This window comes from Leptosomus discolor, chromosome 1 (genome assembly GCF_034619465.1).
Source record: "Leptosomus discolor isolate bLepDis1 chromosome 1, bLepDis1.hap2, whole genome shotgun sequence".
Lineage (NCBI taxonomy): Eukaryota > Metazoa > Chordata > Aves > Leptosomiformes > Leptosomidae > Leptosomus > Leptosomus discolor.
The window spans coordinates 218,972,746-218,993,445 of NC_141391.1; the positions used below are offsets into that span (position 1 = coordinate 218,972,746).

General features: G+C 53.5%; 1 protein-coding gene across 2 annotated transcripts in view; it reads right to left on the reverse strand.

The window, feature by feature from the left end:
• Positions 1–20,700, reverse strand: part of SHANK3 (SH3 and multiple ankyrin repeat domains 3) — a 342,763-nt gene that overhangs the window by 221,450 nt on the left and 100,613 nt on the right. For both annotated transcript variants that reach the window (XM_086475378.1, XM_086475373.1), the window contains exon 10: positions 11,697–12,027. In XM_086475378.1, coding sequence (XP_086331504.1) covers positions 11,697–12,027 — 331 coding nt within the window. The remainder of the gene's footprint in view (positions 1–11,696; positions 12,028–20,700) is intronic.

Genomic DNA, 20,700 nt, shown 5'->3' on the forward strand with positions numbered 1-20,700 from the left:
TATTCAGACTAGGCTGTGCCACTGGATGGATATGAAGGCATCGGGATATCTTCGCTGCCACTCACCGTGCTGCCCCGTACGCTGCCAAACTGCCTGTTTAATTTCTGGCAGTACCTGCACAGCGGGCAAAGGCTCCCCGAGGCAGCAGCTTCAGGTGGAGCACAGAGAAACACAGAGCCGAAATGGCACAGAGACGGTGTGAAGGGCGGTGGGCAGCGCAGAGACAGGCAGCAGGACGCTGAAGATGAAGGCAAGAAGTTACCGCAGCAGGGCTGAGGGACATCCCCTGCAGCTCCTCAGAGATGGAAGCGAAGCACAGCGATCCTGCTGTCCCCTGTAACTCAAGGACTGAAGTCAAAAGTATTGACTCCCTCCCCAGTGTGAGGCACACAGAAATCACAGCTGGATGACACCGGAGAACAGGAAAAAATGCTTTTACTAACATATTTGGGAAAAGCAGCTGGATGCACAGAGAACATGCAGACAGACACAAGTTGAGAGCAGTGACACATCACTATCCAGAAAATGTATTGCTGGAACCAGCCCAGCACGCACCAGGGCACCGCCTCAGAGGAGACAACCGTGCTGTCTGACGGTCCGCTGCGATGCAGTCTCCTTCCTGGCAAACCTCCACTCGGGGCAGCATCGCCCACCCGCCCGGGCCACTTGGCCTTGCCGCCTGCTCTCCAGGGCCCTGGTGAGGAGGTGTGGGCTGCCGGCGCCTGCAGAGCCTCCCAACGCTCATCCGCACGCCGAGCACTGCCTTCGCTCCTGGCCCCTGCTCCGAGCTGCTCACATCCTGCCAGGAATGCACGTCGATGCCAAGACTCACCCCTGGTCTTCTGAGGACGTCCCCTCCCTGAACCCGCCTGGGGACAGAGGAATGCCCCGGTGCACCCCGTGGGCATAGGGAGAGCAGCGGGGGCTATTGGGTCAACAGGACACACAAATGGCAAGTGAGGGATGAGAAACACAGAGAGACCCCGCAGCTGCAGGCAGACACCCCTTAAAAAAAAAAAAAAAAAAGTTAAAAAAATTAAAAGAAGAAAGTAAGAGCCCCAAGCAGAAATGTTCTGCGGGTCGAAAAGCTTGTCTGGGAAAGCAACATCACAGCAATGGACTGTGGAAGCGGTGTGCCAGGAAGGATGTCGGTGGTTCTCCAGCACAGCCAGGACATCCACGGGACTCACCTGCCCCTGGCCTGGCACAGGCAACGCGCGGCCACCTCCGCTCAGCCCCTGCCGGGGCACCTAGAGCTGCACGCTCCAGCCAGGTGTCTGTAACTCACTCCACTGAGTGACAGAAGAGCATCCTCGCGCCACTGACATCATTTTCCATCTCACTTTAGATGTTCTGATGTTCTGTTCTCTACTCTAATGAGCGAGCCCTCATTAAAAGAGAAGCAGAGGTTTTGCATGGCGGCACTGACAAGGAAGCCTGTGGGACTGCAGTTAATTTAAAATCCAGCAAAATGTAGAGGCTGTCTGAATCTCCTCCTTGCAATACGCACCGCCTGCATTTATCAACAAACTCCATTGGCCTTTGAAGTCTCACAGTTTCCTCTGGTACAACATAACCAAGCTGAGACCAGCAATGCGGAGATGCGGAGCGAGGGAGCCACAAAGACCAGCTCTGGAGGGTTTGTGGGGGTGCCAGAGCCCCAGGCTGCCCTGAATCAGGATTCTGGAGGACACGGAGAGCTGCTGCCTGGTCACGAGGCAGGAGTCGGGAGCAAACGCCAAGAGCAGCCTCCAGCTCTGGTAAAAGCAGGGACTGGCATGTCGCCCTGAAAGGTTGTCAGCCCGACTTAAACAACAGTGAGGGTTTTTGCTGCACTGTTGTCATTACATCAGTCATTTTTAACGTGGGTAATTCCTCTTCTCTTAGGTGAAGTTCATGACATGGCTCTGCGTCATACCCAGAAGTGACCAGTTCCCGTATTAACCACACAAGGGGAAACCTAATGAAAGCTCTCAAAACCCTTAAGCATCATCTCTGGTCAGTGCCCGTTTCGCTTGACTCTCTCTCTGTGTTTCTCCACTCCCGCCTCCCGTTTGGCTTTTGCTCCTCATCTCCATCATTCACCCTGCTGCTCCCAGCCCTGTACTACCAAAAAGATCAAAACACTGTATGGGGGAAAAAAACTCCCACCACTCTAATGTGTTATTTGTACATCATGGTAACATTTATAATATATATAATTTATAACATATATAATACATAATAACATTTATAATATTAATGTTTTGGACTGGTGAAACTGAAATCCCCTATTACAAAATCCCATTCCAGTTTAAGTCCCTCTCCTGCCACGGAGCCACCATCTGCCAAGCGTAAACACGTTGTGCAACCCCGCCGACACTTGCCGTCGCAATACTCTGCTCAGCGTGACACGGCTTCTCTTCCCAAACCTCGATTCGCCCTGCCAGCTTCAGGGGGAGAGGGCAGGAAAGGGATTCTACTTCGGGAGACTCTCCGTCCTGCCTCTTGCACTGGGACCTCACCTTGGCCAAAGACGTGAGGTTCCACCAGCGTCCACGCAAATCCCTCCTTTGGCAGACAGCTTCACTGTACTCTTGGCGGTTCATGCTGTCTTCCCCAGACCCAAATTCCCGCTCCCGGCGGTCCCTTTACTCTCCAATAGTCTCCTGTAGCAGCTCTGCCACCTTACTGATGATCTCTTCTTCCACAGGTCCTGCCTCGTGCAGCTCTGCCTGGATCAGCCAGTGCTTCCCATATCGCCCTTACGGATGTTGTCACTGCTTTTGATTTTTCAGGTCTTTCTGACGAATTCCTGTTGCCTCTCTGAAACTCCCCTTCTGAAGTTGGCAGGGCAAGTGTTTCCAGTGTCTCTCCCTCCTCAAGATGCTGACCTCAGCAGAACTGCCGTCATTCACTACTCCACGTTTTCAGAAAGGCGGCCATTTCTGTGCAGGAGCAGCGCCGGCGCCACGTGCAGACAAACCAGCGTCTGCTCCAATGCGCTCTGGAGGCAGTGGCCAGATCGTCGACGGAGCACGAGCCACCCCCCAGCACTCCTGGCCTGGGACATGCCACCATGGGGCTCTCACCATTATGCCCTTCCCCACCAAAGAGGCACCCCACCGCCGGGCTCTGGCAGCCCTCCCATTCCCGCACCCCCAGGCTTCAGGGTTTGTCTCCACAACAGCTCTGGATCGCGTCAGCCACTCAAACTTCAACTCCTCCGACTCCGCCAAACCTTCCCAAACACCACTCCAACCACCCCGGATCTAATCTCCTCTTCCATGTGCCAGATCAGCTTTAATGCTCGCCCATCGTGTCTCCTCACTCGACCATCACACCAAGAGCTTCCTGCACTGCCAGGTGCTCCAGTTCACCCAGAACAAAACAGCTCTCCAGGGGGGTCCTGCAGACTCTGCAGCCCATCAGAAATACTGCGGTATACTTCTCTGACACAAAATTCGATGTTTCAACCAACAGAACATGTGAAAGCCTGTCAAAATGCTCTGCCATTTATCTGGGTGGGAGTTACACTAATTGCAAGAGCCATGTGCGTCGTGCGCTCCCCAAACCGCTGCAGATTCTTGTACGCCCCAGCCAAAAGCTGGGACCATCATCACGAGGGGCAGCCCTTCAGTGCCGGAGGCAGGGCAGGCACCCGCAACCCAGCAGAGGAGAGCGCTCTGCTGAGCGTCTCCACTCGCCTGAGCTGGCCCCATTTTAATTTTGCCCAAATAAAATAAATATTCCTGAAGCTTCGCTGGTATCCCAGACTGACAGCATACATTCTTCTGGGAACTTTGAGGCAAACAGAAAAAGCTATTACAGAGACAAACACGCCTGGCAGGGAGGTAATCTCACTTGAATATTGCTCAGATTCCCTTTCGGTTTGTCGAAACTTAAAAGGCATCTGTTCCAGTTACTTCAGGCGCGGGGAGGGGAGCAGCACGTCTCAGAGACGCGTTGTGGTGCGGGCAGTTACTTGCGCGTTTAAGGCGAGACCCCGTGTCCTGAGAAGACATGCTGCCAAGGCAGGTTTCTCTCCTGCAGCAGCCAGAGCAGCCACCCTGGGAGGCTCAGCGAGCCGAGAGCCTGGGGCGAGGGCAGGGCACCGGGGGGCAAAGACCACGGGCCATGCCCAGCTGCTTTAGTGACAAGGTTTTGGAGCCTGTTCCTCTCTTTCAGGTGGGAGGGCTGGGCCAGGTGACCTCCAGATGTCCCTTCCAACTGCAATTACTCTGCAGACCCCGTGTTCCCTGCACAAGATCTCCAGCCTGACCACTGGGGACTCGGTCTCCTCAGCGCGCGTCTCTCCACAAAGGCTGCCTTTCTCCACCGTCCATCCGGTCACTTACCGGTGGAGTTGTCTCGGACCATGGTGTCACACTAAGAGAGAGAGGTGCCCTACCTACCCTCCTCATACCCCACCCTGAAACGACACCCGTACCCGAAGTGCTGGGCGTGGCGCCGGCACTGCTGCGCTGCCAACAGCGCAGAAGGACCGTAAACAGCCTGGCGACCCCAGGAGCACCCGGAGAAGTGGGTGGCCCTTGCACCACCCACCTTCAGGTCCCCTCCACCCACCCCCCGGGATTTGCTTTTGAGAAGCTGCCGTAGGGGGACCGAGACTACAGCTGAGACGCGGAGGGGGCTCAAACCGGCGGCTGATGCCACGCTAAAAACAGAGGCGCGGAGGAGAGAACAAAACAAATTGTGGCAATTTCTTCTCAAATCCCTGCTGCAGGTAGAACAAATCAAATGGATCTAACCCTTTCAAAAGCCAGGGAGAGAAAACAAATCGTCCAAGGCTTTTAATAAATAAATAAATAAACCAGTGACTTAGTACTGAGAGCAAAGAGCTCATTCACACTGCTGAGGAATAAAAGGCCTGGGAATAGTGAATCAGTTAATATTGTTAAAAGTAATAATACGAAAAAAGAGATTGGGACAAAGCATTTATTTCATTAAACCCCCGAAGGAGAGGTCAGGAATATTAGAAATAAAGTCCCCGGGTTCCAGTTGATGCAATAACTCCAGTTTTAGCAATTTCAGAAGAAGGATGTTGGGTCAAGGTGGCAAAGTGCCAGGAATCTTCAGGGGAGGTCTAGGAAGGGATGCACTCTGTATTTGTCTGCTGCTGAAGAGCACCGAGCTCAGCGCAGTTTTTACGGAGTGTCTGTCTGAGCAGGACGCCGCCAGCCAGCAGCAATTCACATCCCTTTTGCAGAGGCGCTCACGGAGAGCACCGAAGCGGAGGGGGATTTCAGAGCGTGGGGAGGATAAGCCCTGGTTTCCTCAGCACGTGTCCTGCTCTTCAGGCACATGCCAGAACAGGCATCAGACAAGATACCGGCCTTGGCAGACATCCACTCTGATCCCGTGCAGAGTCTTACACCATGCCCCTCTGATGCCGGCTTATGGGACTTGGGGATAATGAGAGACTGCCTTTATCCAGAGATCCACTGGGGAAGGATCAGGACACTGACTGTCCAGCAAGCTCTTGGACTATATTCACGACAATTTATTTCTATAGAGAAGGCGCAGAAAACAGCCGTAGAAGCCCTTTTAGCACTTTGATTCCTAGTGGCTGAAAACGTGAAAGCAGAGATAATGTTGGCAGGAACGATCATGAAACAGTAAGTGTTTGGCCCTTCTTAGGAAGAAAGCAAGAAAGACCAGCAAAACATGAGCAATGCCTTTTGAAGCCAACCTCTACACATTCTTGAATGCTGGGGACAAGGTTTCATGCACAGTCAGCCCCGGGTGGGACAGATGGCCTCCAGAGGTCCCTTTTAACCCAAATGATTACACGATCCCATGATGGGGAAGCGACAGCAAAACAGGCTTCAGACCTATCCCAACACGGAAGATGCACAAGCAGTGAAGTAAGAAACCACCTAAATCACAAGACAGTCATTGACTTCAAACACGCTACATGAGCTGGAAAACAGGGGCGATGGCTATGGATGGGCGGAAAGGAAAAGCACAAGCCAGCAGAAGCCAACATCTGGACAGCACAAGCATGAGAGGAAATGCCACCATGGAGAGAAGCAGGTACACATTCCGTAAATACACTGACAGCAAGAAATAGACCCCAGGAACTGCTGGTCACTGTTGGTGCTCCTTTGGCTAACTGCAGAGAGGGAACGCTTTCAATGATGAAACTAAAAAGTCCAACGTGCTTAATATCTGTCTTTAAATCAGAGGTCAACCACGAGATTTCAGAGGCAGAGAGTTAAGACCCTACCTGGAAACCAGAAGCAGGAATGAATTAAGAATATTTGGATGTGCCCGACTACACATCTGGAAGGAAGTTTAAGAACGGATTAGAGCAATCTAAGAACAACTACAGTCACCTTTGAAGGCTCATGTTATACAGACTGTGTCCAAAAGAGTGGAAAATAGCAAATGTTCAAAAAGAGGAAAGAAGAAAAGCTAAAGAAATCCCTCACTCCACTTCTTGGAAAAAACACTGGAACAAATAACGAGCCAAAGTGTTTGTACTTGCCCAGGAGGAAGCAATGTGGTAACCGTCAGAAGGGATTTGCCAAGGACGGACGGCGAGAGGAGCCGGCTGCCGAGCAGCAGCCGCACACCTCGGCCTTCGCCAGGCTCCTCGTAGCCCCCCCGAGACCACTGACCACAGAGCGGGAGAGCAACCCTCCGGTGCCTCCCCAGCACAGGGTGGAGGTACCTGGGGCTGTGCGGGGAGCTGACCTGGGTCAGCATCTCCTTTAGCAGAATGATGAGGGGTCAGAGAAGTTCCTTGCCAAACCTACAGGCACTAGAAAGGGGCTGCGAAAAACTCCAAAGAACAGGATTAGGGTTTAAATGGATCCCGATAAACCAAAGGTACTAAATCTATGCAGGAATCATCAACTGCACAAGGATTCAGATAGGGAAACACTGGTTATGTAGGTTTTGAGGGGGAAAAAACGTGGAGGCTATCACACGCCGAAGGTGAGTCACACATCACACCATCTCATCAGACGCACTACGCTGAGCTATCAAAACTACAGCCTGAAAAACACGCAACGCAGTTCTGCTGCTGTGAGCCTGCTCCGGGCACCGTGCTGCCGGGAAGGAGCAGGACAGCGGGAGCCTGGAGAGGGGCCACGGCAGGAGCTCGGAGGAAATCAACCTTTCGGAAGGGCAAGGCAACGGGGGCTAAGAGCCAACTGAAGAGATGACACTGAGGAAAACATGGCAAGCTGTCTCCAGCGTGCACAAGACTGTTGTGAGGGGGAAGTGAGGGAGCTCTTCACCATACCCGTGCAGAGCAAACGTGGCATCACCAACTGCAGGCAGAAATATTTGGATCAGACATCAGAAAACTTCCTAGCGGCGAGGACAAGGGGAGGCAGGAGCGAGGGAAACACCGGGACACGTGGCTCGCCCATCACCAGGGTTCCCAACAACAGGCAGGATGAGCACAGCCAGAGGTCCGTGGGTTGGAACCTTCCCCCTGGTCCTCCCTGGCCCTCTGATGATCCACAACATGCTGGGGGGTTCAGAGCCAACTGCAGCAGCAGCAGCCGCCCCCAGAGCTTGCTCCCAGGAGCGGGTTATTAGCACAAAGGCAGCCAACTGCCAACAGGCATTTGGGACACGCCGGGCGAGGCTCACCAGCGCCTGGCGGGGGTGGACTAACCTCCAGCATCAACCCGGTCCTTTGCTCCAGGCTCCTTGCAGCCCTGCCCACCCTACTCGAGAGGGGCTCCTGGCCACGGTCCATCTCTCACTGCAGGGACGGTCCACCCCAGGCTCGCACCCACCACCCCTGACCCTCGCTGCAGGGTCAGACCTGTGCTCTCCCGGCCGGGATCTCCACTCAGCCTTCATGGAGGTCGGGGAGCCGCAGCCCCCGGAGGTCTCACCGCCAGAACCATTGCTGTGGCTGCAGTCCCGAGCACAACATGGACAAGGAACCGCTCCCACTGTGAGCACAGCTGGATGCCAGCGCCGAGGCTACCGCCAGGCAGCCCACAGGCACGGGAGGTGCTTCTGCGCATCGTTTCTGGAAAAAATGAAACGCTAATGCTAAACTAGTTGTCATTTAAATTCTTTTTGCCATCTGGAATATATTTGCAAAACAATCAGAATTTTGCTGGGAGTTTTCACCCTCAGAATAAAGAATTTTGGGGCAACGTTGCAGACACTAAATTTTCTTGACAGTTACTCTAATAAAAATCCGACCCAGAGTCAATTTTTCTGCAAGACTTTTCGAGGAAGATGTGAGAAGCCTCTGTATGTTAATGGATGCCTTGTCACTTACCACAAGGCGAAGGCTTTCTTGTTTGAAAATAAAACATCCCTGGGAACTGAGCACTCAGATGAGATAGGGATCACTGCACCGCCCTTCCCCAGCCCGCAAGTAAATAAAAGCTCTGTCAAACCAACACAAACACACCGGGAATCGACCGGGAAAGCGATAAGGCCAAAGAACAAGAAGAAACACCAGGTCAAACGAAGTGCCACGATCAATTAGCTGCTCTAAGCACTCATTAGCACACAGCTCCATGCTGAACAGCAACGGTGTGAGCACACGTCTGTGTAATCTAAAAGAATATCAGCCCGTGTGACTTGGAGAGGGGCTCCCACCCTGCACCCCGGCAGTCGCGGTGACACAGGGGCCATTGTGGGGCTCCCTGGGCATCGCCGGGAGCCCCCATGGCCGGGTTGGGGGGCAGCAGGAGGCCCACCCCCTACAATCCTCACCGCTCTGAACCGGGCAGCGCGTACCAGCCGCCAAACGCACAGGTTGCACGGATGTGACGTCACCTGCCCCAAACTCAGCGCAACGAATTTCATAATCCTCCTATCCCTGCAAAGATACATCTGAACATAATGGAGTAAAATGCACTTTTATATGCATTTTATAAAGTGCATATGTTTGAAAATAAAACATCCCCGGGAACCAAGTACTCAGATGAGACAGGGATCACATTTTATGAAATGCATATGGCTAGGAATAATTAAGCCACCTCCAGCAACCCTTTAAAAGTTTGCATGAGCGGGAGACAGGGGAAAATGGGGCAGACACTCACTCTGGCAGCACTTGGTGGCCGGACGAAGAGGCAGCCACCTCCCTCCGCCCTTCCTGGGTACCTGCTGAGCTGCGACGGATGGCACAACAAGCAGCTTCCCGCTGGCTCCAGCCCAGAGCCACTCCACCGGCACAAGGGCTCAGCAGGTTATTTTGGGGGTCTGTGCACCAAGTGGGAGCGGAGCTGCAGCAGCATCGCACCCCCCCACGCCAGCAGGGAGCAAACGGGCAGGCGCGGGGCACAGCGCAGCACATCGGCTGCCGACCTCCGGCTCCTGCAGCAGCACCAGACACCCCCGCTTGCCAGCACCCCTCATGCTGCTGCCCATGGCAGACCCCAAAATCCCCGGCATCTCCATGCCCAGCTGTGCTCCTGCCCTCCCCTCGCTGGGAGCTGCCCGGCTGGGTACAGCTCGACTCTTCCCAGCTGCCCCCTCCTGCCCTGCCAACAGGTGCTCTGGGTAATTTTCAGAATACTTCCAAAACCTTTTTGATTATCAAAGCCCACAGTATTTTTTTACCCACACCAACCTCCTAGCGCTTTTATAATCATACCGTTCTTCTGGCTTCAGCACGTTCCCAAGGCGGTGAATTCCTGAGCTAACTGCAGGGTGGAGAAAACCCACTGTTTCATACTGGGTTTGAGCGTGCTCACCATTAACTTCATTGCATGCTCCTTTCTCCGTGTGCCATGACACAGGCAGAGGTTCCCTACTTCCCCCTGATAAGCCATTCAGTATTTTCAATATTTTTAACATATTTTCTCCTATTCATCTCGTTTCTAAGGTAACAATCCTGCTCTTCTAAATCTCTCTTCAAAGCAGAGATTTTTGGGGTTTTTTCTCATTCCTGATCATTTTCACTGCATTTCCAAAACCCTTTAACTCACACTGTTCTCACTGACTGGTAAAGCCCAGCCTGGTATGCAGCACTCAGAGGTGTCATCATCGATTTGGACCACGGCATTAGACTGTTTTCCATATTATCATCCATCACCCTGCCAGGTCATCTAACATCGCTGCATTTTGTACTGAAGTTGCACACTGAGCAGAGGCCTCCGTTGAGCTGTTTAGAAAACATCCTGCAACTCTTCCCAAGTTAAGCTATTAATTAAGAATCCTATCAGGTACTCGAGTAGTTCAATTTTTTTCTCCTCTAGTAGCTATTTTACATTTATTTTCATTATTTTTTTGTTCACTGACATGTTTCTTTTTCCCCAGATTCTTTAGATTGCCTCAGAGGGCCTCAGAGCTGTTTCTGCTACAGAGTTAATGTAAATAGCTGCCATCCACAGACTGGTTCTTCAACACTCAGATCCTTTTTTTTTTTTTTTTCATAGAACCATTCAGGTTGGAAAAGACCTTTGAGATCATCCAGCCTAACCATCCACCCTACTCTACCAAGTACACCTCTAAACCCTACCTCCAAGCACCACATCTAAACAACCTTTAAAGACATTAAGGGACGGTGACACAACCACATCCCTGGGCAGCCTATTCCAATGCCTGAAAACTCTTTCAGCGAAAAAATTTTTCCTAATGTCAAGCCTAAACCTACCCTGGTGCAGCTTGAGTCCATTACCTCTTGTTCTATCATTAATTACCTGTGAGAAGAGACCAGCATCTACCTCTCTACAGTGTCCTCTCAGGTAGTTGTAGAGAGCAATAAGGTCTCCCCTCAGCCTCCTTTTCTTAAGACTAAACAGTCCCAGTTCTCTCAGCTGCTCTTCATAAGACTCAAGACTTTCTTGGTCACTAGTGACCACAGCTAGAACCTGGACCTGGTACCGGCTCTTTGAATCTCTGCACTGGCCCCACAGCAGCAGAGTTTCTCGTTAGCCCTTCCTGAGCAGACACTGCTTGACAGCAGCCACAGCTGTGGTCAGCCTCCACTCTCCACCAAGAGGGGACTTCCGAAAGCAAAGCCTGACCCCAGTCATCACCAGAGGGACCCTTAGCCATGAAGGCTCTCCAGCAGCACCTCTGCTGTCCGAGGGAGCAGCAGCCGTGGATCAGAATGGGTGCCCGTGCCTGGCTTCCAGCCGAAGGCAAGCACCAGCCATGGCGAGCACCACCAGAGCCGACGTTCGCATCGCACGTGGCCAGCAAGTGACGGGAAGCAGCAGGAGAATGCAAGGTCCACGTCGCTCCCGCGCCTACAGGCCACCAAAACCACCCGACACGCAAGGAAGGCTTCCCCATGCCACTCAGCGGGTCGGGCGAGGGCAGAGCAATGCCACCACCCGGGCTCGAAGGCGGAACACCAATAACCGCAACAACCGCGGGTCGGTGGGGATGTATTAGGTGTTGGCTTATCTGCAATGTGCCACCTCCAAGTATTAGTTTTTGAGATGCATTCATTGTCATAGCAACGACAAGCGCAACGCGGCATTGATGTACTTACCATTTTTCTGAGATGCGAGATTAGACCAAGGGCCGGGGAGAAGATCGAGGGAAAAAAATCCCTCGGGGCTCACTCTGAGCTTCAGGCAGCCCTGCTCCCCGCGGTGCACTGACAGGGAGATGCAGACCCATGTCAGGCTCCATTGGCCTTCCTGCTCCCCACCCGCTGCCCGGGGTCCCGTGGGTGCTCAGCCCTGTGGTGGGTGCCGAGGCACGTGCCAGCCGTGCACAGGGCAGCCTCGCTCTGCCTCCCCCCGGCCCCTTACCTGGCCTTGCCGCGGCTGCTCCTCCGGAGCGTGGGCAAGTCGGCCTCCTTCTCCTCCTGCACCCGCTGCAGGGACGGTGAGCGGCTGTGGGCGCTGCGGGAGCTCGCCAGGCTGCCGTCCCCTGCCCCGACCCCCACCGCCGCCTCCTGCATCTGCGCCAGCAGCTGCGGGGGCAGGCTGCGCAGCGAGGGCACCGGCGAGTAGGACGCCCGGCTCTCCGCCTTCAGGTTGTTGTCGCTGGCCGAGCGTTGCAGCACGCGCGGGGACGAGAGGCCACCGGCGCCGAGGATCCGTCTCCGCTTCGTGTAGCTGGGAGTTTCTCTGAAAGGCACTGCAAAAGAGCCGGGGAAAGCGGCGTTAGCTCCCTGGTGCACAGACAGCGTCGGCCGGCCGTGCTCGGGCTGGAAGATGGTGGCAAAGCTGGAGGGCTGGGAAAGCACGTGGAGCTGGGCTGGGAGGGCAGGAACGGCCACGGCAGAGGAGGACGCATCTCCGCCCGGTTCCAGCTCCTCTCCCTGCACCGCCCCAGGAGCACGGAGGGCAGGCGAGCCCAACCACGGCGCACTGGCATGGGGAGGATTTGGAGGTGGCACCTCAGGAAGCGTCAAGGAGCAGTGCCGGAGGGGGAGGCAGTGCTGGCAAGGGCACTCAGGGAGGGTGCGTGGGGCCACCAGCGGGACCCCTGCCAGCCCACCCCAGTTCGGAGGTGGCAACGCGTGCACTGGACACTGACACCAGCAGTAACCCCTGTCGCTGCTTACTCTTCTGCTTCAGAGCCACAGGAGGCCTAAATCTACCACTTCTGGCATGTTCCAAGTGCAAGCCTAGAAAATACAGTGCACAGAAGAAAATTCCAGCTACCCCCTGCCCCGCCCGACCCTCTACCTGACCCTTGGGAGCGTGCGGAAGAAACGGACCTCAAGAAGTCACCTGAAGATGCAAACTCCTGCCTCTGCCTGCAGCTCTGCAGAGGCAGAAAGGGTGGAAATGGGGAACCCAACACGGTCGCAGGGGAACAGGCCTCTGCTGCAGAACCACAGCACTGCAGACCCCAGGGCAGGAAAGACATATTTTCCTGAAATTTGTTTAATGAATCCACTTCATCCTGAACCTTACCATGCTTGAAGTTTGTCTGACATGTGCGGCATGTCTAGTGGGAAACCCAGAGTCAACCATATCCAGCCCATTTCTGGTGCAAACGTAGCAGCAGAAGCAAGGGGACAAGTAAAGCACGCAGAGGTGCCCTGCTCAAAGGCTCGCTCAGAAGTGGTGAGAAGCTGCTCACAGGGGACCTCTCGCCCCGTCCGCACGCGCAGCTCCCCTGGCTTCACCCTTCCAAGTCCACCCCTCCCATGGCAACTTGCACGAAGGTGCAGGAGCCCTGAACACGCTCCGCCGGCCACCACCAAGGGGCTGTGGAGGACGGGAACAGCCAGGGGTCTGGGCAGGACACTGCCTGATGTCGAGCAAGGCCTCAGACCTCTGTCATCCTCGACCAAGCACCTTGAAGGCACCTCCCAGCTGTGCTGCGCGACTGCACCCGGAATATTCTTCCAAGGAATATTTTTTATGTTCAAAGTACAAGAATTTCAGGCTCCTATAAATCTTCCTGTTGCCATAGTAATGCAATGCATTTGTTCTCCGATGAGTTTCAACCACGTGGTGGGGGAATTTCTGCTGGCAGCACCCGTGCTCCCCGCGGCGGCTCAGCCCAGCTCCCCAGCCACCTGCCCACAGCCTCGGTGCTGCCAGCATCCGACAGGAAAAAAAGGGGCAAAATGGTCACCCAGAGCCACAGGCAAGGAAGGACATCGGACGGAAAGAAGCGAAGCCTGGGCTGTGGATGCGATGCAGTCCCTGGGGTGAAACACACTGCGGATGCTGTGCCTGGGAGTCTGCGGGACTGTCGCCCGCAGGACACCGATGTGCAGCCTGTCCCACCAATGCCAGGCGCTGGCGAGGAAGCCGCGGTTGGGGCTGGCAGCTACCACCGCTTCACAGGCAACGCGGAACAGGCTGGGCCGACGAGGGCTGTCGACCCACGTTCGTGTGTCATCCAGACATAGGACAGATCTCCAGGAGACATTCCATTTTGTACTACACCACTTCTCATGGAAAACCACTTTAAAAAAATCAGAGAAAAGGATGCATGTCACGGTAACTGGCAGATCTAAAAATTATTAGAAATTGGAAATAGTCACTGGAGACACAAGAAAGTCTCCTGTCAGTCTCCAAGAGCTGTTTTCAAACCAAGCCAAGTCAGTAGCTTTAAGAAGGGCTCTTGGAAAAAAGCACAGAATTACTTTTAGAAGTGTCAAAACGCTGCCTAGTGATAAATCACATCGGTCAGTGCCTGAACACCTTTCCACACCGAAGGCCAAGGCACAAACTGGTCAGGTGAGTACATCCATGCTGTGCTTCCAGGGACCAACACCATTGGTGAAACCAAGTGATTAGCGAACGAGAAAGAGTGTGAGCTCATAGCATGAACCCACCACGAGCTCAGCGCTATTCTGCCGGAACAGAATCAATCTGAGCCCATTACGTCTAAGCTGGCGCGCAGCAATGCCCCACAGAAGGGGTCTCAGCGGTGCTCCATCAGTGGGCAATGGCACAGTTAGAGAAACACCAAGTTTGGGCCCACACCACACAAGAATTTCCGTAAACAGGCAATATTCATCAAGAAAGAGTTCAAGACCTAGAAAAATCTGCCTGGATGATTCTTCTCACCAGTGCGGGGAGAAGGCAGGAGCAGCAGTCAGCCCTTTGCCAATGACACCCGAGCTCCACACCAGCTGCTCAGGCAGAGCCCACGCTGCACACGTCCAGCGCTATGAGGAGGCAAAAAGGGCCCCTCCGAGCACCAGAACTGCAGCCAGACCCACGCTGAGGTGCTGGTCCAGTTCATGGCTCTTCCGTGTGTGACCGGGCTCAGCATCATTGATCTTGACACCAAACCAAGGGAGAAAGAAACAGAAAAACAGGAGTGCAATGATGGAAACTTCAGCCGGCAGGAGTTGGCCTGGGCTTGCTTTAGAGTGTTTTATAAACTAATTTTTAGTTTCTTGGTATCAATTGCTTAGGAAAAAAAAAAAATCATAACTGTATGTTGAACTGATCATATGCAAGCTTACTGTAAAATAATCCTATTGGCAAGCTGCTCTTACCAAGCTGACAAAAGAAAATGAAAAAAAAAAAAAAAAAGAAAGAAAAAAATAAACCAGAGATTTATTTTACAAGGGGAGAAAGAAGCACACCAGGCAGGAGACCCTTTTTGGTCTGTGCTAGATCTCCTCTGCTCCTGGCTCTTAGCAGCGGCACGCCTGTCCCAGTCCCTGCTCTCCCCACTGCCCAGCCTTCACACCAGGGAGATGTCGAACAGGTCAGGGTCAGGTTCAGAGGGGGAGGACCGGCACGGTTCGTGGCGAGACATTCACAGCAAGCACCAATTACCGGGCAATGAGACCCAACCAGGCTGCTCAAGGACTCACTGGTAAAAGGGATGGTACTTTATAATTCCTGACACAGGTCAAGGCAAGTGCTTTCATTTAGCCTGTCAAATAAATCACCTGGTCACCCATTTCCACACTGTGCAAGAGCAGCCGTCACCTTATATATTCAAAGTTCTCCCTCCCAACACCAAAATTAGAGCATCCGCCTTAAAACCAAATAAAACCACACAGGTTCACACCAGAGAGGAAAAGCAGAGGGGCTGAAGAAAGCAGCCCAGGACCACTCTGCTGCTCACTAATCCATTCATCATAACATGAAGCGCAAGAGTCCCCAAAGCACAACGGCACATCGCGTTTACAGGAGTAAACGAGAAGGTATCCAGGTCACGTAGCAGGTTGCAAAGCCAAAGTTTCCCTAGTATTTAATCCCAGAAGCGTACTAAGACGATGGTGTTACAGCTGCAAAGGCAGACTCTGAAAGACAGGACGTACCCACGCTACCTGGGTAATTTTAACTTGGTCCCCAGAGCACAGCAACCCCACATGAGGCAGGATTCAGCCTATTTCACTTGCCAAAGTGGGATTTAGGGGTGAGGGAGTCACATGAGTCCCAGAAATGAGTGAAAAAACCCTGCTTTCTAGCACTGTCACAGGAGCACAGATCTCCAACCTCCAACTGACCCACACTTAGATCGCAAAGGTCCCTCAGCTCTCCGGTGTCCAAACACTCTCTAGTGTCTCCTGCCCCAAGCGTCTGCAGCCGAGGACCCGGGGTGTCTACCCCGGCATGTCAGGGAGAGCTCCGGGGAACTCAGCAAAACCCTCAGAGAGCAGGGGTGCAGATGATGGAAACCTCGCCTGCCCCAACTGCAGTGCTTAGCTTCTGGCACCTGCACTGCCTCGGGGCCCATTTCAGGGCCACTGTGCAGCCAGGAAGGCAACTGGACCGAGATCAGATGTTTCTACACCAAGGTCAGAGAGCTAGAAGTGACAGTACCTGCCTGGGAACGCCTGGCTTTCACCAGGAATGCCGATGAGCAGATGTCCAGACAGCTTCACAGGAGGAGGGCAATCGGAGGAATACAGCTACCGCTCACGTCAGCAATACAGGACTGCTCTCCCCAGACACTCCAGCGCTTCTCCAAAGCCCTCATCTAAGCGCAGACTTATATCCAGCCAGTCTGGAAGCTCTGCCATGCAGATACAGTGCAAGCCTGGGTCTCTCTGGACAGAAATTAGATCTATTCAGAGATACAACCATGTTCTCAGCTGCGACACACAACAGGACGGAGACAGCAAGGGATACAAAAATCTGTTTCTGATGGCAGAAACGTGGAAGAGAAGATTGTCTGTGCTGCAGCCAGAAGGCAAAAAGGGCAGGAGAAACACCCACACAGCATGGGATGGGGCTGGGGCAAACCTGTAAAACGGATCCCAGGGCAAAAGAGGCAGCTCGATGTTGAAGGGTGCTACGGGTACATGTGCTTGCAGAAGAGAGCCCAGCAGGACATCAGCATTCAGCAAAGCAAAGGCACCAGGGACACACCTGGGAGCTGCAGCAGATCGAACGTCAAGGCCAACACACACACGGGGCAGTGATGTGGGCAAAGGATGACTGCAGCCTACACTGACAGCAGAGCCTGGCTTGGTGCTGGAGCCCTCCAGGCAACCTCTTACTGCTGGTTTTAAACTAGCCTTTCCTAGGAGAGGTAAGCCAGGAACCAATGACCCTCACGCGTGATCAGCTCTCTCTGGGGGAGCACCGTGTGTTCAAAGGCAAAAGTCTGGGGGAAACCTCCGCCGTTCTGAGGAGATAAGTGAAAGACGAGAACTTCCCACTAGGGCTAGAAGCGCCAAATTAACCGTAACTCTCTGTTCTGAGCAGCGTGCTTCAGAGGCCCCGGCTCCCCAACAGGGAACAACGCACCGACCAGCCACATCCTCACCACAGCCAAGGTACATTTGTGTAGCTGCATCCAGGTCTTCAGAACGTACAACAATCCCAGGCCCATTTAACACCTTAAAAATGCAGGAGGAGCCCTCCCACCCCCCATCTCCTCCTGCAGGATGGCCAGCACTTAGTGCCAGCAAGGATGCCATGATCCCGCCTGCTCTTGCCGGCTCTACCTCTGAGAGCCAACCTCCTCCAGCACAGCAGAGTGGCTGCATTCAGCCAAAAATTAGGTCACCCTCAGCTTGACAGAGAACTTAAGTCTTCTTCTGTTCAGAAGGACTTTGAGCAAGGTTTCCTTCATGCTGCCCTCCCCATTGCATCCTCCACGCAAGCCCCAGCTTGTCACCGCGATGGGACCCTGCCCTGTCTCCTGCCAGCCACTGTCACAGCAGCATGAAGATCTGAAATGATGCCCCTCACCAGAAAGAGGGTAGCTGAAAAGGAGGGCTGGAGAGGGCTCCCGGCAGGCTGGGGGTCTGTTGCAGGACTCAAGACATGTCTCATCCAACAACTTCCCAGCACCAGAAGGCAGAGGCATCCCTGCCCCATCCCCCGTCCTTTCTCACCGGCACTGGGTGCCAGTCCCTGGGCACCAGACCAGGCCGCCAGCTCAACTCATCAGCCTCCCAGGAAGCACACACAGCAAAACAAAACCAATGAATAATCGTGCAAGAGCATTTTTGTTCTGGGTTGGTGAAAACCAGAGCCATGCAAGAGCGAGGAACGGGAAAACACGCAGGAGCAAGGTGGACAAGACCTGCCTTGGGCCAGGAGCTGAGACCAGCAGAGCCCTGTCCTCGTGCCAAGGAACCGCAGCTGGCCGCAATGCTGGGGTTTCCAGCCGGGGAGGGGATGGGGACAGACAGGGAGAGGAGCAAGAGGGGGCGCGAGTGGGGCACTCCAGGCAGCCCCCACAAGCTCACAGCAGACACAGCAGCATCCCGGCCTGGCTATCTGTGTCCCCCGCAGAGGCAGTCGAGAGGTTCGGGAACAAGGCTCGGAGTAGGCGGGTTTGCCCCATGGAAGCACGGTCCCTGGCCAGTGGCAGGGCAGCCAGCCCAGCACGGGCAGGAGGACGCGGCCACCATCCCCCACAGGCGGGGGGATCGCAGTGCCCAGCCAGGACACAGCTCCTCGTCCCCCAGCCCCGGAGGGGGGACAGGGCGGCAGGAAGAGACCTTGGACCCGGCGGGAGACCCGAGGAGCTGCCCCCCAGCCGGGGTCCTGTGTGCCGAGCCTCGGAGCGGAGGCACAGGTTTCATACGGGCAGTTTACTCGTAATGCCGGTTCTCAATGGAGAGAGCTGACACGCCTTGGTCTGGCAGGTGAACTCCTCGCCAGGAGGCTCAGGGGTGCCGTGATGCCCCAAACTGCTGTACGAGTCCTGAGGCACGCTGCGGCCAGCCCTGCGGGCTGCACGGCCGGCTCCTCACTGCTCCTCAACCTACCTGAAACTGCTGGTGGTGGTAATAATAATTATTAATAATAATAATGATAAATAATAATAATAATAATCTGCTGAGCCTGAACTGCAGCCCCCAGGTGCCAGAAGCAGGACAGCTCCGGGCTGCTGCCAGCTAGCCAACTCTGACGAAGGTTTCCTCTCCCCACCCCTTCAAACCCACTGTCCCCCATGGGGAAGGGAGGGAAGCGAGAGCAATAAAGAAAAAAAAAAAACCAACAACTTTGTGCAGTTCATACAATCAGCTTTGAAGATTCTTTTCTATACCTTCTCAAGAGTTTAATCAAAGTGTGTTTACTGGGTTTCTCGCAGCAAAATGAATCACTCCAGTTACCATGACAGCGCTGCTCGAAGCAGCACAGCCGTGCCCCAGCCAGCCTCGCTCCTCTGACGCTCTGGCGTTTGCTTTCTGCCCTGCAGAGGGGGAAACACACAGCTCTGGGCTGGAAAACGCCTCTCGCTGCTCCAGTGCGGTGGGAGCGGGACATGGCCAGGGCTCCCCGAGGGGCTCCTGGCCCCAAGATGCTGTACGGCCACCTGGGCAGTGCCTGGACCAGGCTCCAAACAACCTCGAGCTGCAGCCTAACAAACCAAAGTGTAATCAACACGCGGCAGTTATTTAGATCTGCTGGCTCAATGTTAAATATTCATGTGAAAGAGCAAAAGCACGCGGAGCGCAAATGTCTGCACAGTTCCAAGCCAAGAGGCCACATTTACATTTTAATAGTGGAAAATTACAAGGCGAACTGGAGAAGGCGCACAGCGTCTCCCCTCATGCGGCACGCGGCGGATTACGCCCAGGCTTCTCTTCCATGCAGGAGAGAGAGGCGGCTCCAAAAGACCTCCCAGGCACTTTTTTTTCTAGGAATGAAAACTAAAGGAAAAGGATGAGATGACGAGGCAGACCAGAACCTCTCACCTCCAAAAGGAGCTGGTAATTCACCTCTGTACTGAGAAGCAGTCTGCTGAAAGGAATTAGAGCCTCATTCCATCTTTTTCATTAAAAAAAAAAAAAAAAAAAAAAATCATCCTCCAACCATTTCTCCAGCCATCACCATTTGCCTCTCAGCTACCGGTCTTCACACCCCTGGCCGCTGTCCCCCCCAGCCAACACCCTCCTCACCCCTTCATCTGAACACAGGTCTCTGCTCTGTGCCAGCCCATCACAGCTGGAAACAGATTTTACTCTGGATTTGTAAACTTAAATTGAAACCGCTAAAAATACACGTTAATTAAACTTGCTCATTCTCCCCTACGAGCAATTCTCAAATGCGTTGGCAATTCACCTGTGAGCGGTGCTCCGATACTAGATGTTCGGCCCTTCTCTTCAGACAAAATCCATCAGCCTGATGCATCTCAACACTGGAAATTTTTCCTTGCAAGAGTTTGGTTCAGTTTTCATTCCTGTTTCACCTTGTTTTGTTCAGCACATCGAGGGTTTGTTTCAACTATCAGGCCATTGCTCAATCCCCCAGAGCAAACCCCAACAGCCACCCGGACCTGTTACAGGCGGCACGCAGTTAAATTAACGATGATGCTAACAGAAAAATCTAACCAGTGCTTCTGATCCGTCTTTGAAAATAATTCCCATACGTACCTCTGCACTGGCAAAAACATGCACCCAAGACCAAAATGGAGCACTCAGGAATTGCCCCCCAATTCCAAGGCTGGCAGTAACTGACGCCTGTTCAGTTATGTACATTGAAATTAGCAGGTCGAAAACTTCTGCAGCAAAGTTCAAAAGAATGTGCAATACAGCTCACTGAGTCGCTGGCCTATATTTATAATACTCCTTCAAAAGCTCCAGAGATGGGGAGGCAGCTTTGAAAGGGTCAGAGGGATGACTCTGATAACCGCACAGAGCCTAGCTTCATATCACTTCTAGGAAAAGCTTGGAAAAACTGGAACAGGACACTTATCAACTAATAAAATGGAATGAGGATTTCATTTGTATCAGCCAGGATGGCTTTAAGAGCTCAAACCTCACTGACAAAAATAACTGCTGACATCATAAGCTTGGGTGAAAGTGTTGACCACATGATATTCTGCTACCACGGACAAGTTACCAGAGCACATTTTACAGAAACGATAACGAATTGTTAACGGAGAACAACAAGTAGGAATATTTCCAATGTT